Source organism: Trichomycterus rosablanca, chromosome 11 (genome assembly GCF_030014385.1).
Source record: "Trichomycterus rosablanca isolate fTriRos1 chromosome 11, fTriRos1.hap1, whole genome shotgun sequence".
NCBI lineage: Eukaryota > Metazoa > Chordata > Actinopteri > Siluriformes > Trichomycteridae > Trichomycterus > Trichomycterus rosablanca.
Window position 1 is genome coordinate 27,833,812 of NC_085998.1, and position 17,748 is coordinate 27,851,559.

The 17,748-nt window shown below is 40.9% G+C and overlaps 1 protein-coding gene across 1 annotated transcript; it reads left to right on the forward strand.

Moving 5' to 3' along the window:
• Nucleotides 1-643: 643 nt before the first annotated feature.
• synm (synemin, intermediate filament protein) lies at nt 644-16,772 on the forward strand. Its single transcript, XM_063004610.1, has 4 exons — nt 644-1,533; nt 6,688-6,812; nt 13,140-13,210; nt 13,308-16,772. Exons 1-4 carry the CDS (start codon nt 736-738, stop codon nt 15,575-15,577), a joined length of 3,264 nt encoding a protein of 1,087 aa, XP_062860680.1. The 5' UTR covers nt 644-735; the 3' UTR covers nt 15,578-16,772.
• Nucleotides 16,773-17,748: the final 976 nt, after the last annotated feature.

Genomic DNA, 17,748 nt, shown 5'->3' on the forward strand with positions numbered 1-17,748 from the left:
CTTTCTTTGAGGTTCATTGTTTTTAAACATTTCAATCATTTTCTCACACGTGTTGACAGACTGGAGATCCTCTGATCATCTTTGCTCATCAAAGACTCAGCCTCTCCTGGATGCTGTTGACATCACCAGTTTGGAATCACATCATTATTTAGTTTTTTCACCTCATTACTAGCCTTAAATTGTCCCCGTCCTAGCTTTTTTGGGAATTTGTTGCATGTCTGAAATGCAGAAATGGATGTTTATTAACAAATGGAATGAAGTTGAGCAGAGAAAACATGACATATCTTGGGTTCATACAGTCTGCAATCATATAAAAGTCAAAGTAAATGTAAGGAACACTGTGTTTTTTATTTTTTCTCACTTAGTTCGATTCAATTAATCGGGTAGCTAAAAAGAATCGGATCCTAAAAATGAATCGTAATGCACGTTATCCCATCGAGGTGGGGAATATGCGCAAGTTGCGCAATTGAGGTCAAAGCAGTGCTGCACTGTCCATCGTCCTCCACATGGGAGAGCCATAACCCATCACACAACCCAGTGCACTGTGCTCCTCACATCTGTTTTTGAGGAGTAAGTGGCTCACAAGTGCGCCTCCCTTCTGCACCTGACAAGTCTGCTTTGAGCTCTCCACTCCACAGCACTTTCTCCACACTTACCGATGCACGAAGAACCATAGTCTGCCTTCTTGGCTTTTAATCACAGTTTTCTTTTAACTTCAGTTCGTATTTTGCCAACATGTTTCATCCAAAGAAGACATTCGAGGGTGAAAAGCTTCAGCTTCAAGAACTAAACCAGAGATTGGCGCACTACCTGTCCAGGTCCAAGCAGCTAGAGCAGGAGAACGCGCGCTTAATAACAGAAATCACTACAGCCAGGCACAACAGGAGTGAAGAATGGGAAAGCAAGCGAATGGCGGAGCTGAGGGAAACGAGGAGGTTAGTGGAAAAGCTTTCTTTCGACAAGCACGCAGCCGAGATGGAGCGAGACCAGCTGCGCAAAGAGCTCCACTTCCTTCAGGCTATGCGCTCCGACGAGTCCTCCCTCAGCAAAGATCTCAGTGGTGAACTCAAAGGCTGTGAGAAGCAGCTCCGCCAAGCTCTTCATACTAACGCTTCATTAGAGGATCGACTGCTTCAGCTGCAGAACGAGTACGCGCTTTTGGAAGATGCTCACAGGAACGAGGTAGCAGAGCTGAGGAACCAGGCGCGCTCCCGCGTCTTACCTGTCATTGTTCGGACCCACCCCAGCCCACCTGCTTTCAGCGCCGAGGAGGTTCAACAATATGCACTTAGTTTGTCCGAAAGATGGACAGACACGTTTGAAATGTATAGGGAACAGGTGGAGAAGATCGAAGAGTCTATAAAAGCGGACCAGGTGAGGCTGGAGGATATTAGAAGGGAGAAGATGGAGTATGCTTCAGAGCTGAATAGGCTGAGGGCTGAGATGGAAAAACACAGCCGAATACAGCTGGGGCTGGAGGAGCAGCTCATGGACATGCAAGAAAAGTTTAGAGAAGAATTTAGTCACTATCAGGTGAGGGGACAATTCATATTTTAATTTTTGACAAAAATACATAATAATAATAATAATAAATAGTAGTATTGTACAAGTGACAACTATGACCACACCCATTTCCCCCACCTACATTTACATTTTCAGAATTTAGCAGACACTTTTATCCACAGCAACTTACACAATGAGCTGAACACGATGAGCAATTGAGGGTTAAGGGCCTTGCTCAGGGACCCAACAGTGGCAACTTGGTGGTGGTGGGGCTTGAACCGGCAACCTTCTGTTTACTAGTCCAGTACCTTAACCACTGAGCTGTCACTGCCCTACACCTACACCTACACCTAAAGGGGTTCACTTGAGTCACCTGAGTCCCCCCCCCCCCGGTCCAATAAATAACAATTTAATTTAAATTACACAAACCAAAAAACAAACAAACACAACTTTAACACAAATAACAACAAATAGAACAAAACTGAAAAATATGCAATTCGGTTATAAGTTAACCAAAATTAAAATATGTTAAATGTAGAACAACAACCAAATACTGGGTTCGATGTCAGGTGGGGCAGTCCAGGTCTTTCTGTGTGGAGTTTGCTTGTTCTCCCCGTGTCCGCGTGGGTTTACTCTGGGTGCTCCGGTTTTCTCCCACAGTCCAAAGACGTGCAAGTGAGGTGAACTGGAGACACTAAATCGTTCATTACTGTGTTCAATATAACCTTGAGAACTAATAAACCTTGTGTAATGAGTAACTACCGTTCCTGTCATGAATGTAACCAAAGTGTAAAACATGATGGTAAAATCCTAATAATCAAACAAACATTGCATTCGTTCACAGATGCAGGCTTTTTGAACAGTGGGTCCAAAAGGGTGGCTTCTGCCAGTACATGGACATTTTCAATCTGTCCAAATCGTTTTTTCAATTTCTGGTGAGTCTGCTCACTCGACTTGTGTACTTAGCAGCAGCCAGTCAGAGGACTCACAGGATCCAGGTTAATCGTGATTCCTGATTCAGTACAAAGATTCGAATCAATAACCCGGGTGATTCACGAACCGCCCGGCTCTAATAGCCTGGGTTTAATCCTCACCTCTAGTGTTGGGGAATGTTCAACCTCTGTTTGCAGTTTTTGTCCACTTCTCAAAAACTTGCAGAAGGTGGACTGGCTATTCCAGTGCTACTGGCTACTCAAACAATGTTAAGTATAAGTGAGTGAATAATTTTGTTGATGTTAATGACACCCTTTCCTGAGCACCCAATATTTTCATCACAGCCCTGACCAGGTTTCTTGAGGATGTAAATAAACTATTTATTTATAGACATATTAGAGTAATTAACAGTTACATTTTGGTTTCTGATGAATGTATGCCACTCTGATAACGTAAGCCTGATAGATATAATGCATACACATGGTAAAGAACAGCAGTTTGGTATTTAAAAAATACAGACAGAACTTCACTGTATAAAGCCTACTACTCAATTACAAAACACTACTAATACAAAGCAATTATTAAACAATTTTACCTGTTAAAAAAACTTTATCTTATTACAAACCCCATTCCCAGAAGAGTCGGGGTGTTTGGTAAAATGCAGTAATAAAGAATATGGGATTTGTTACTTTTATATGTGATGACAAAAGTAGAGAGAAAGGATTACCAGTGTTTTCACCAGGGCCGGCGCTAGGGTGGGGCCAGGGGGTGGGGTTATTGCCCCCACAGATTTACTCACTAAAGAAATAATGAGGTAAAGAAATAATAAGAGTAAAAAGTTAGAATATTCAAGTAAGAATAGAATATTTCAATAACAGCATTTCACCAATTCAAGCAGGTGAATTGGAAACTAGTAAGAGAATCATGAAAGAAGGAACCACCAAAGGATCAATTGTTACAAGCAATGGAATCATGATTGGGTATAAAAGAAGGAGCCACCAAAGAATCAATCATTACAAGCAATGAGGGGCTGAGGCTCACCACTTTGTGCCAAGCATCAGGAGAGAATTGCCAATCAGTATTGCAAATAATTTAGTCTTTTATTATCTACTGTTCATTATATTGTGAAAAGATTCAGGGAATCTGGAGAGATCTCAGTATGTGTAGGGCAATGCTGCAAACCACTGTTGAATGTGCTTGACCTTTAAGCACTAAGATGGCATTGCATAAGAAACTGTCATGCTACTGTGATCAGTATATGGGCTCTGGAGTACTTTAGAAAACCATTGTCACTTAAGACAGTCTACCGCTGCATCAGTAAATGGTCCATGAGGTACTGTAATAAACTATAGGGTTGTTAGTCAAACCACATTTATGTATACAACTGCTCCTAGGAGACCATTACATAATAATTGTTAAAATAAATGCTGCTTCTGCTGCCACAACTTTTGATCATGTTAGAATATACACCGATCAGCCATAACATTAAAACCACCTACTTGTTTCTACACTCACTGTCCATTTTATCAGCTCCACTTATCATATAGAAGCACTTTGTAGTTCTACAATTACTGACTGTAGTCCATCTGTTTCTCTACATACTTTTTTAGCCTGCTTTCCCCCTGTTCTTCAATGGTCAGGACCACCACAGGACCACCACAGAGCAGGTATTATTGAGGTGGTGGATGAATCTCAGCACTGCAGTGACACTGACATGGTGGTGGTGTGTTAGTGCGTGTTGTGCTGGTATGAGTGTATCAGACACAGCAGTGCTGCTGGAGTTTAAATACTGTGTCCACTCACTGTCCACTCTATTAGACACTCCTACCTACATCGCTCATCTATTGCTGCTGTTTGAGTTGGTCATCTTCTGGACCTTCATCAGTGGTCACAGGACGCTGCCCACGGGGTGCTGTTGGGTGGACATTTTTGGTTGGTGGACTATTCTCAGTCCAGCAGTGGCAGTGAGGTGTTTAAAACTCCAGCAGCGCTGCTGGGTCTGATCCACTCATACCAGCACAACACACACTAACACACCACCACCATGTTAGTGTCACTGCAGTGCTGAGAATGATCCACCACCCAAATAATACCTGCTCATCACTACATCACTCCTGGGAGAGTCCTGACCATTGAAGAGCAGCATGAAAGGGGGCGAATAAAGCATATAGAGAAACAGATGGACTACAGTTAGTAATATTAGAACTACAAAGTGCTCCTATATAGTAGGTGGAGCTGATAAAATAAACAGTAAGTGTAGAAACAAGGAGGTGGTTTTAATGTTATGGCTGATCGGTGTACATCTGCCAGTAAATTTATTAAAGCCGTATAGAAAGTCATCAAAGTTCTACAATGTTAAAATAGTTCATAGCAATAGTTCTTTTATATATATATATAATACATTAAAATTGCTATTTGGCTTACTAGTGTAAGGAGTCACATTTCTTTTTACTGAAGGGAAGGTGTAGACATGGGGATCCAGGCGGCTCTGACAGCCAGTCCAGCTGGAGAGGATTTAAAGGTTAGGACGGATATTTATGTGACCTGGTTACTACAGCATCCTGTGGATCTACTTGACAAATCACTTAATGCCCTATTTGCCAGTTGGCTGTGTACCAGTTAGCCAATGTCTTCCTATCATTACATTGAACAGAGATAGTGTAAACGGAATGTGCTAGAAGAGATTCTTAACAGGTGCTTTACAAAAACAGTGTGCCTTATTCTGATTACTCAGTTGGAACATTAAGATAATCTCATTAGAACGTTCACACTTTGGATACAGTTCAAGTTTTATCCTTATTAATGTACGAACCCAATATCAAAATAGTTGGGACGAAATAGGTAAGGTAAAATGCAATGCAACAGCACTGTCTTTTGCAGTATGTGGATGAAAACAGCACAAAGAAGAGATATTTGAAGTTTTACCTTATCTTTATCGATCATTTGAGAACTAATAAACCAGTTGATAGGAAGGTCGCCACCACCATATTGCCACTGTTGGGTTTCTGAACAAGGTCCTTACCCTTCACTTGCATTGCATTTGGTTACATTTAAACGTTGCCTTTAACAAACTGTGCCTGCTAAGTATGAAGAAAATGCAATAGTAATTTAGCTAACAAACGAAAGGCTCAATCCATTTTTTAAAGTAATAGACATTATGTTCTGCAAGCCAAAGGAAATGGAAATGAACCATTCATATTATTACCAACACAAAGTCAAATACAGTGTCTGTCATGGTATGGTGGTGAGTTAGTGCCAATGATATGTATAACTTGGACATCTTCAAAGGACACCATTAATGCTAAGGGGTACATACACATTTTGGAGCTATATGTTGTCATATAGATCAGCGACCCCCGACCTTTTTTGCACCATGGACTGGTTTCATATAAGATATAATTTCACGGAACGTCAGGGGTTGGGGGATTTAAAATAGAATAACAGTACTACTCACAAATGATGGAAAATTAGTGGGAACACTGAGCTTTTTTTGCTCCCATCTAGGGGTGATAGGAGATAGGAAATGGAAGCAGTGTTTTCACTGCTTTTTAGCGATCTCTAATTACTTATTCTTTCAGTGCGGCCCGGTAATAAATGACGCACGGACCGGTACTGGTCTGTAGCCCGGTGGTTGGGAACCACTGGTCTAGATCAGGGGTTTTCAACCTTTTTAGGCATGCGCCCCCCTTCGTGTGCCAAGCGCGGCTCAATCTCGCGTGCCACCGGTTCATAATAATAATCTCGTAATGCCACGCCCCCCCCGGTCAGCCACTCGCGCCCCCCCAGACAAGTACTCGCGCCCCACAGGTTAAAAACCCCTGGTCTAGATGATGTCTTTTTAGGAGACATCCCTGCTTGTTTCTGTGTCACAATTGCAAGGCCAGACCTGAAAGAATGTATGATGCTCTATGAAGTACAAAATATGACAACAGACAAAAACAGAAGCTTTTTTGTAGTTTCACAGTCACTGTTACCAATGGAATGGTTTATTGTATTATTCATTTGCAATATTACTGAAAACAATTTTGATATTACTAAAATAATGTCACTGTTTCTTATTGTAACAGTAAAAATAACTTACCCCACTAAGCACGAGCATCATTTCGATGCTGGAGGACTTGTGAAAGTGACTTTTCAGTCTTAGCCTGGCTTCTTTGTATTGGCAACACACAGAAGTGTGGCACCAACACTGGATTCTTGTTTAACAGAACCAGAATGGAATATCATACTTACTTTTATCTTTTTCTGTAGGTCATCGTTGAAGAACTGGAACATGAGCGTATGCTTTTGGCCAACACCGTTTCAGAAAAACTGAAGGACTATCAAGACCTCTTACAAGTCAAACGGGGTCTCGGTTTGGAACTGGCTGCATACAGGTAGAGCTTCATTTAGTATTACAATTTTAAAAGTAAGATAGTATCGGCTATCATAAATCTGTACGTTGTGAATATTTTGATCTGTTAACCAGTGGCTGAAGTGTTATGGTTTTTAGACACCTGACCATGTGCTTGTTGGACATCCAAATCCAAAACCATTAACATTGAGTAGGCCCCACTTTTATGGCTCATTCTCCACTTTTTTAGGAAAGGTTTTCCACAGGATTTTTGGAGTGTGCCCACTTTGTCTAAAGAGCATTTGTGAGATCAGTGAGACCAATGCAAAGTGTCAAATTGGCATGAGTAATTTGCACATCTTTAAAGGTACCATTAATTCTAAGGAGTACATACACATTTTGGAGCAATATGTTGTTGTATAGATACATCTATACATTTGTGAGAGGCACTGATGTTGAACAACAATACCTAACTTGCTTCTGGCGGCGGCACGGTGGCTCGTGGGTAGCACTGTTGCCTCACAGCAAGAAGATCCTGGGTTCGATCCCCAGGCAGGGCGGTCTGGGTCCTTTCTGTGCGGAGTTTGCATGTTCTCCCTGTGTCTGCGTGTTTTTCCTCCAGGAGCTCCGGTTTCCTCCCACAGTCCAAAAACATGCAGTCAGGTTAATTGGAGACACTGAATTGCCCTATAGGTGAATGGGTGTGTGTATGTGTGTTTGCCCTGCGATGGGCTGGCGCCCCATCCAGGGTGTTATTGTGTGCCTTGCGCCCATTGAAAAGCTGGGATAGGCTCCAGCACATACCCCCCACCCCCACCCCCCTCGACCCTAATTGGATGAGCGGATTAGAAAGTGAGTGAGTGAACTTGCTTCTGACATTTCAGTTCATGCCGAAGTTGTTCTATGAGTTCCACACCAAACTTGTCTTTATGGAACTTGCTTTGTCCACAGTGTCACTTTGTGCACAAACTGTTGTCACAATGTTGGAGGCTTATGATTTCTTTTATATAGTTGATTTTATACTGTTAGCAATGGTTGTGGCTGAAATGTACCTGCTTACTTTTTCCCATGTAGTGTGATCTTTCAAAGTGTTCAATGAATGAATCTATTTCGAGACTACAGACTAATTATTCCTTATATGTTAATGACAGTCTTAGTAAATCAGTATAACAGAGGACAGTTTTCTTCATAGTCTCACATCAAAGCAAGCCAGGGGTAGAGCAGAACAAATTATCCAAAATAAAGCTTTTAAGGCATAAAATATTTATACTGGGATTATTTCTGCTTCATGGCTTAAGACTTTGAGTGCATGCACTTCTACAGTAATCAGACTCTGCTGTGTAGTCAGTGTAAGAATGTTGTTAAAAATGGTTAACATTAATATTGTTTCAGTTTGCTGTTAAATTACAAAACATAAAAACATTAACATGCCAAGTTATATACACTGATCAACCATAACATTAAAACCACCTCCTTGTTTTTACACTCACTGTCCATTTAATCAGCTCCACTTACCATATAGAAGCACTTTGAAGCTCTGCAATTACTGACTGTAGTCCATCTATTTCTCTGCATGCTTTGTTAGCCCTCTTTCATGCTGTTCTTCAATGGTCAGGACTCTCCCAGGACCACTACAGAGTAGGTATTATTTGGGTGGTGGATCATTCTCACCACTGCAATGACACTGACATGGTGGTGGTGTGTTAGTGTGTGTTATGCTGGTATGAGTGGATAAGACACAGCAGCGCTGCTGGAGTTTTTAAACATCTCACTGTCCCTGCTGGACTGAGCAAAAATATATCCAGCCAACAGCGCCCCGTGAGCAGTGTCCTGTGACCACTGATGAAGATCTTAATGATGACCAACTCAAACAGCAGCAATAGATGAGCGATCATCTCTGACTTTACATCTACAAGGTGGACCAACTAGGTAGGTGTGTCTAATAAAGTGGACAGTGAGTGGACACAGTATTTACAAACTCCAGCAGCACTGCTGTGTCTTACCACTCATACCAGCACAACACACACTAACACAGCAGCACCGTGTCAGTGTCACTGCAGTGCTGAGAATGACCCACCACCCAAATAATACCTACTCTGTGGTGGTCCTGACCATTGAAGAACAGCATGAAAGGGGGCTAACAAAGCATGCAGAGAAACAGATGGACTACAGTCAGTAATTGTAGAACTACAAAGTGCTCCTATATGGTAAGTGGAGCTGATAAAATGGACAGTGAGTGTAGGAAACAAGGAGGTGGTTTTAATGTTATGGCTGATCAGTGTATGTCGTATAGCTGTGAGATCTGTTTTAGGGTTCTAAGTAAACAAGACGCCTCTGTCCAGCTTTAGCTTGTGAAGGGTATTTTTAGTTATTTCATACCTCAGTGAGGCAGCAAAGCAATCACTGCCCTCCCTGTTGGCAGAGCTGCAGAGAGTCATTCTACTGTGGTCAGGAGATTACCTCTATTTTAGGTGACTGAGTTGTTGAATCAAAACAGCATTACAGGAAATGTGGTAACTGATTTTGTTCACATGTCGTTAGTTACTGTAAAGTGTAATTCGGTAAAGTGTAAATTTTCCAAATGTAATTTTAGCAAATTATATAAAGAGTGTGTAATAGGAGTGTTACAAACATACAGCGTCTTGAGTAATTAAAAGTAATTTAAAACTTTTACATAAATTATTGTTACAATCTTGGATTTATCTTGGATTATTTAGTCAAACAATTGTTCTTTTATTAAAGAAAAATTGCAAATGTAAAACAGAATGGTGAACAGTGCATAATGATACACCCTCTTTTTTAGTACTTGGTTCAGCCAAAAGTGTTTAACCCATTCTTCTTTATAAAACTCTTCAAGTTCTGCCAACTTAACTGGGTAGCAATGCACCACACATTTAAATGTTTATTGCAGATTCTGTTGGGTTTTTCATTCATTTATCCATTTGTTTAGCATGCTTTCTTTTTTTTTAGTTTAAGCTTTCTGGACGATCAGACAATGTTCAGTATCCCTTTCTATTGTGCATTATTCCTTATCTAGTGAATCCTGAACAGACTTCAATTCCCTGTTGCTGAAAATCATCACCATAACAGAATGCTACCGCCACCATATTTTACAGTGTTGATTGGTCAGTTTTCATCAGATATACTGCTAAGGATTCAAGCCAAAAAGTCAACTAATGGTTTGCAATTCTTCGAGCAGGAACATTTTTCTGATGTAATATTCATTTGGCAAAAGGGATTAAAAACATGCATTACAGTCATGTGAAAAAGTTAGGACACCCCATGAGAACCTTTGTCTTTTTGAGTATATTTAAACATATTAAAACTTCATTTGAAAAGTACTGAGAGATGGAGCTTATATAGCTAAACAAATCAAACTGAAAAAAATTACTTTTAAACACAAATTGTAAAATGTAATGAACAAAAATGGAAATTGATTGTGAGGAAAAAGTTAGGACACCCTATGCCCTAATAGCTGGTATTTCCCCCTTTGGCTGAAATAACCTTAATTAGACATTTCTTATAACCATCTACCAGTCTCTGACATCGACTGGGATAAAGCTTTCCCAATCCTCCATGCAGAATTTCTTCAGCTGTGTGAGGTTTGAGGGTTTTCTTGCATGCACAACCTGTTTCAAATCACCCCACAGCATCACCATAGGATTAAGATCTGGGCTTTGACTTGGCCATTTCAGAACTCTCCATTTCTTTCTTTTGAGCCATTCATTGGTGGATTTACTGGAATGTTTTTGGTCGTTGTCATGTTGCATGGTCCACTTCCGCTTCAGCTTCAGTTTTTGTACAGGTGATCTTACATTTTTCTCAAGCACCCTCTAATACAGTGAAGAATTCATTGTGAATTCTATAATGGAGAGCTTGCCAGGCCCTGATGCTGCAAAGCAGCCCCAAACCATGACATTTCCACCTTCATACTTCACAGTTGGTATGAGGTTCTTGTGCTCAAATGCTGTGTTTGGTTTGCACCAAACATGTCTTCTGTTACTGTGCCCAAATAATTAAACTTTGGATTCATCTGTCCAAGGCACGTTGTTCCAGAAGCCCTGGTCTTTGTCTAGGTGTTCTCTGGTAAACTTTATTCTTGCCCTGATGTTTTTCTTGATAGCAAGGGTTTTCTCCTTGCACACCTCCGATGAAAATCTTGTGCAGTCTCTTTCTGATGACAGATGCATGTACCTTGCTATCAACTGTGGCAAGAGCTACATTGTAGGATTATTGGAGACTTCTTTACGCATCTTGTGGTCTGCCCATGGGCTGAACTTGCTAGGACGGCCTGACCTGGCCATGTTGGCAGTTGTTTTAAATATTCTCCACTTGTAAAGGATTTTCCGGACAGTGGAATGGCTGATTTCTAATTGTTTTGAGATCGTTTTAAATCCCTTCCCAGACTCATATGCATCTACAACCTTCTTTCTGAAAGCTTCAGAGAGTTCTTTAGATCTCACCATGGTAATACCACTCACTTCAACAACAATCAAGAGCAAACCAAACTAATGTCTGCGGTTTAAATAAAACTCCAATGTCCTCTAACGATGCTCTAATCATTGTAGCTGAAGTGGTGCACCTGATTCTAATTTTAGACATTTTAAGTAGTAATAAATGTGGGGGTGTCCTAACTTTTTCCTCAAAATAAATTTCCATTGTTGTTCATTACATTTTACAACTTGTGTTTAAAAGTAGTTTTTTAACATTTATTTGTTTATTGATATAAGCTCCATCTCTCAGTACTGTTCAAATAAAGCTCAAATGTCCATATGTTTAAATATGTTCAAAAAGACAAAGGTTTTCATGGGGTGTCCTAACTTTTTCACATGACTGTATATAGGGTAAATATTAACATTTTGTGACAGTGGGTAAAGTGGGAAAATGAGTAAAGTTAACACTTAAGCTTGTCCCTCATTATTTTAATATGTATAAACTTTAGTGCCTACTATTATAAATCTGTACTCATTTAAACTGGTGTGGTTCTATGATTGTGTAAGCTTTCAGTGGACTGACATACTCTTTACATCATTATTGGACAAGATCAGTCATAGTGTGGAGGTTATTCATTTATTAATTCATTGTCTGTTTTATCCATTAGGCGCAAGGCAGCGAACACACCCTGATCAAGGGCAGACACAATCATACACACACACCTAGGGCAATATTTAGTAGCTCCAATCTGCCTAAGTGCATGTCTTTGGACATGTGAGGGAAAACCGTTGCACTGGAGAAAACCCACATAGACACAGGGAGAACATGCAAACTACACACAAAAACACCCTCATCGCCTGGCCTGGGAATCTAAACCAGGTCCTTTTTGCTATAAGGCGTTAGCACTAACCACTGTTTATTAAAAAAAACCCAACAGATTTCTAAGTGCATGTAAAGGTGCAGCAGAAAGTCCAACAATTGATCTCAAATGATGTTAATGTTTCAGTGAAACCAGTAAATAAAAACTAGAAAATGTTCAAATATTAGGAATGAAGTACAGGTGTATGCCCACTTTACCATTTTCAGAGGTGTAAATATTTTTGGATGGTCACTATAAGTTGTGTAAGATATATGTTAAGCTTTTAATAAAGGTATAAATGTTTAATTCTGAAATGTCAATATATGGCATGGTAAGTGTTGATAAAAATATAATAACAACCTTATTATTATATAGCTTAATAAATATACTGTTATGAACCTATTTTAACCCTGTCATTCTAAAAATATTAGACAGGCGCATCCACTCTTCTCTCATTATGTACACAAAGTGACTGCCGGACCTTTTATAGAAGGATCCAGTGAGCTCTTCCTGACACCACCAGCTCTTCTTTGCAAGTGTTGATTATGGTTCTTTTTTATTTTGTTATTCATGATTAGCCCCTGCCAAAGCTCTAATTTATGTTAATATCACTGTACTTTTTCACATATTTAAATGAATGGTTCAGTATATGCGTTGCATAAGAAGAGCTTCATTGTCAACACAGTGTAAAAACAGGCAAACCTTTCTGTGTGTCTGTATCACAGCTTCACATTCATCCATTCCGTAACAGGGTGCGTTGTGGTTGTTATTTTTAGTTTGGTTATTCAAACGGTTCGGAGGAAGCATTTACAAGGGCTTTTTTTGTCCCTCAACCACTTGTTGTCAAGCTTTTCCTGGCACTGTTAATTGTATAGGGTATTGAGGAGCGCATTTTGTGATACTCCTGTACTTTTGGGTGTGAAAAAGTCCAACTTTGATTATATTTTTATCTCAGATTGTTTTGGTAATGGCAGAACATGGTGATCAGCAATCTAAGGACAGGTGAAAGACAAAAATCTAGAGTTTGATTACACTGTTTGTAACCAACATACTTACTTTGTTTTTTGTGCTTCTCAGGGCGCTCCTGGAAGGAGAAGGGAAACATGCTGAGATGAAGTTTAAACAGCAGTCAAGAGAGAGAATAATAGGTATTCTTATTTACTTATCCAATTTTACTGTCCGCATGTTTCCATTTGTTCAATTATTTAATATTGCTTTTAATTATTAATACATTTTCCTTGCTAGATATTAAAATGCCAGCTCATCCCTACACTCCAAGAGTCCCCACAATGACAGCCACTCAACCAACAGTGAGAAGGCAATTCTTAGGGTATGATGTCAGAAACGTAAAGCCCATTTCTAGCATGATGACCTCAGCTGTATCCAGTCATGGGTTTAAATCCCATGAACCTTCAAGAATTCTGCCTATCACTAAATCAAGTCATGCGCAGCAGAGTCCTGCTGAAAGAAGAGACATGATTTCTTTTAGCAAAGCAAGACAGGCAGCAACTTTGCCAAGTACAGCCAAATCCCAAGTCCCTACTAAAGAGTCTACTAAAGAAGTGTTAGAGAAGGTGACCGTGATTAAAGGGTTGCCACAGGACACGCCATTAAGTTCAGCTAGTCGCCCCCAGAGAGAAACAGAACACACGTGTGACTTAACTGCATCTTCAACAACAGAGATGAAATCAGTGAGAGTTGTGTCACCTCCAATGATGAGCCTGAACGCTTATGAGGAAATTGGAAGTCAGAAGGTTGTTGAGAAAAATGAAGGTATGGAAGAGAGACCAGAAATACGTCAAGCCCAGACAGTAAAGAAACCTGATGATAAACAGTATAAGGAAAATAAAGATCAAGATCAAGCCGAGGCAAAACTGAAACCAGATGAAGCACAGTTTATCAGCGAGGAAGACATAAAAAAGGTTGAGAAAAATGGCGGACAGAAGGTTTTTGCAAGTGAGGAAAAAATATTGGACGCAGCGTTCATGGAAGAAATTATTGAGAAGGTCATAAAGCCGGCTGGCTTGGATCCTAAGCTCAGTTCATCTGCCGACACAAAAATAACTTACCATGTAGAAAAAACCAAGAAAGATGATGGAAGCACCACAACTCAGATTGTCCTAGAGTCAAAGATAGAAGAGGATGTGGATTTGTCAGATTTCTCGGCTCTTGATGAACTACTCAATAAGAGGGTGCAACAAATCTCTCTTGAGGATATCGAGGGAACCCCGACAGTAAGCGTCATTCAGAACCTCATAAGTCTTGGTCTTCAAGGTGAAAGTTTAGAAAACAAGTCAGTTAAACTACAGATAATAGAGACACCGATCGACTATCACAGTGAGGAAGACGTTAAACTAGAGTCTGAAGAGTTTGAAGAAGTAAAGTCCAAACCCTACTTCCAACCTTCATTGATGTTATTTCACATTGAAGAGCCAGAGAATGAGCTACAGGTAACTGAACATGGTGAGAGTCTTGATGAGACCCCATGCTATGTCAAATGTGGAACTGTGCAGGTCCAGGAGGTGTCCAGAGAGGAAGGTCTACCATACTATCCCCAGGGTGTTGAAACACAAGAGTATTTAGTTTCTTCTCCGGAAGACAACATGTCTGAATCAGAGGAAGGTGGTGCATTTATGTCTTACGGACATTATGGAGTGGTGGACGACCTTTCAGATGAGAGGTACTACCAGGATGAAAGTCTTCTAACAAACAGAAGGTACTCTGATGAAAGGGACAGTTACAGAGAATCACCTGACTCTGTAAAAGGAGAACGTTTTCCAGAGTGTATTATTGAAGAGGAGGTACACGTTTCTCCCACAATGCAAGAGTGCATGCTGGAGATCCTTAAAGAAGAGTCATTGGGCCCCAGAGAGCAGCTTACGGGAGCACTGGAGCAATTAGAAGGCACTGTGTCAGGAGCTCTAAAGGAAGAGTTAGCTCTTTTGACCAAAGCTAGTGAGGATTCTGATAACCTCTCTTTTAACATCAAGAAAGTAGAACAAGCTCAAGACAACGGAACACTGACTTATGTGGCAGAGGTCAGTGTCTCTCAAAGCTTGGAGGACTCTGGACTGTTTCAAGATGAGACAGATTATCCGACCCAGGAGCAGATGATGGCAGCGCTGAAGTCCTCCAGCTTGGGCGATTACCAGGCCATCAGTGCTGGAGCTGGTGGTGGCTATACCATCCGAGCATCCAAAGAGGAAGTCCAAACAGAGGAAATGCCAGGAATTACCAGCCTTGAGGAAACTGAAGACTTAAGCTCAGCTAGTGAAGTCACCAGGACAGAGAAAGTTATCAGACTGGGACCTAATGAGAGATCCTTCACATTTCAAATGGACGTTAATAACAGCCTATCAGGGTCAGACAAAGAAGGGATGGATTTTCAGGGTCAGAGGGGTAATGAAGCCAGTGTGCAGGAGTTTGTACAGACCCAGGTGGTTGACCCGTCTTTAAAAATCTACACTGAGAAAAGAATTGCTACAGTTTACCTTGAAAAGCCTGAGAAAGATTAACTGAAATCAAAGTAACCCATATATTACGTTGTCAGCATTTATAACTTGCATTGATAAATGCTTTAATTATATAACAAAACTGAACATAATGAACAAATAGATTATTAGACATTACTACATTATATTGCCAAAAGTATTCACTCGTCTGCCTTCACACGCATATGAACTTGAGTGACATCCCATTCTTAATCCATAGGGTTTAATATGATGTCGTCCCACCCTTTGCAGTTATAACAGCTTCAACTCTTCTGGGAAGGCTTTCCACAAGGTTTAGGAGTGTGTTTATGGGGCCAGTCAAGTTCTTCCACACCAAACTCACTCATCCATGTCTTTATGGACCTTGCTTTGTGCACTGGTGCGCAGTCATGTTGGAACAGGAAGGGGCCATTTCCAAACTGTTCCCACAAAGTTGGGAGCATGAAATTGTCCAAAATCTCTTGTTATGCTGAAGCATTAAGAGTTCCTTTCACTGGAACTAAGGGGCCGAGCCCAACTCCTGAAAAACAACCCCACACCGTAATCCCCCCTCCACCAAACTTTACACTTGGCACAATGCAGTCAGACAAGTACCGTTCTCCTGGCAACCGCCAAACCCAGACTCGTCCATCGGATTGCCAGACGGAGAAACGTGAATCGTCACTCCAGAGAACACGTCTCCATGCTTTACACCACTGTATTGAACGCTTTGCATTGCGCTTGGTGATATAAGACTTGGATGCAGCTGCTCGGCCATGGAAACCCATTCCATGAAGTTCTCTACACTCTGTTCTTGAGCTGATCTGAAGGCCACATGAAGTTTGGAGATCTGTAGCGATCGACTCTGCAGAAAGTTGGCGACCTCTGCGCACTATGCGCCTCAGCATCCGCTGACCCCGCTCTGTCATTTTACGTGGCCTACCGCAGAATCGCTTCCACTGACAGTTGACTGTGGAATATTTAGTAGTGAGGAAATTTCACGACTGGACTTGTTGCACAGGTGGCATCTTATCTCAGTTGGAATGCTGGAATTCACTGAGCTCCTGAGAGCGACCCATTCTTTCACCAATGTTTGTAGAAGCAGTCTGTATGCCTAGGTGCTTGGTTTTATACACCTGTGACCATGGAAGTGATTGGAACACCTGAATTCAATGATTTGGATGGATGAGTGAATACTTTTGGCAACATAGTGTATCTATTGTAACAGCGCAAATATATTTCAAACCTATTTACTGTTTAAAATGCACTTAAAGAGTTTAAAAATACTGCTTTCTGTTTAAATATTATGTAATATATTTTACTATATTAATGGCATATATTTTTGAAGTGAATGTTTTGCAGTAACATAAAACAAAAAACACATTTCTGTCCACATTGTTCACAAAAACCTGCTTGGAAAAATATAAACCTAGTTTTCAGAAAAGTTGGGACATTTCATTTTATTTTTATCAGCCGCTTTATTCTAATCGGTGTCTCGGCAGGTCAGTTTCCCTCTTGAAAGACTGGACGCAAGGCAGGAATATCCTGGATAATCCATTGCAGGGATTTGACACCCTACCCCCATCATGTTTGTTTAGAGGCCTGACTGGCTGAAAGCACAGCTGAGTTTCGAACCCTGGATCTCAGTGCTGGTGGGCTTGCGTAATAGAGCGCATTTCAAATGCAATGAAAATTCTCTTAACCCTTTATTTACTGATCAAAGTACAAAGAGCTTAGTGGTAAAAGTACTGAACTACTGATCAGAAGGTCAGAGGTTCAAGCCCCACTAACTCCAAATTGCCATTGTTGGGTCCCTGAGCAAGGCCCTTAACCCTAATTGCTTGCATTGTATTGAGTCTTAATTGTAATTGTGGCAAGTTGATTGTATTTTATAAATATGAACAAATTTTAAATTTGATGCCTGCTACACACGCTGAAACCAGAGCCGATACATCGTATCGAATCTGAGCTCTGCCTGCCGGCTAAGGCCGAGCGGCCACATGAACAACGATTGGCCTGTTGTTCAGATATGGGCAGGACTAAGCCGGATGGGGTCTCTCTCTCATGACTTACGACCTCTGCTGGCTGATTGATGGCGCCTGCACAGAGATGAGAAAAGAGTGCTCTCAGGGTGTGTCTCTCCGTACACAACGCTGAGCTGCACTGCACTCGTCAAAGTGTAGGTGATAAGATGCATACGGCATGCTGCCCACGTG

What these genes read in the sequence shown, in the direction of transcription:
- synm (XM_063004610.1), top strand. Translation starts at nt 736, where the DNA reads ATGTTTCATCCAAAGAAGACATTCGAGGGTGAAAAGCTTCAGCTTCAA. An exon ending in TTGGAACTGGCTGCATACAG is followed by an intron (nt 6,813 to 13,139) that starts GTAGAGCTTCAT and finishes TGTGCTTCTCAG; the next exon opens with GGCGCTCCTGGAAGGAGAAG. An exon ending in GTCAAGAGAGAGAATAATAG is followed by an intron (nt 13,211 to 13,307) that starts GTATTCTTATTT and finishes TTTCCTTGCTAG; the next exon opens with ATATTAAAATGCCAGCTCAT.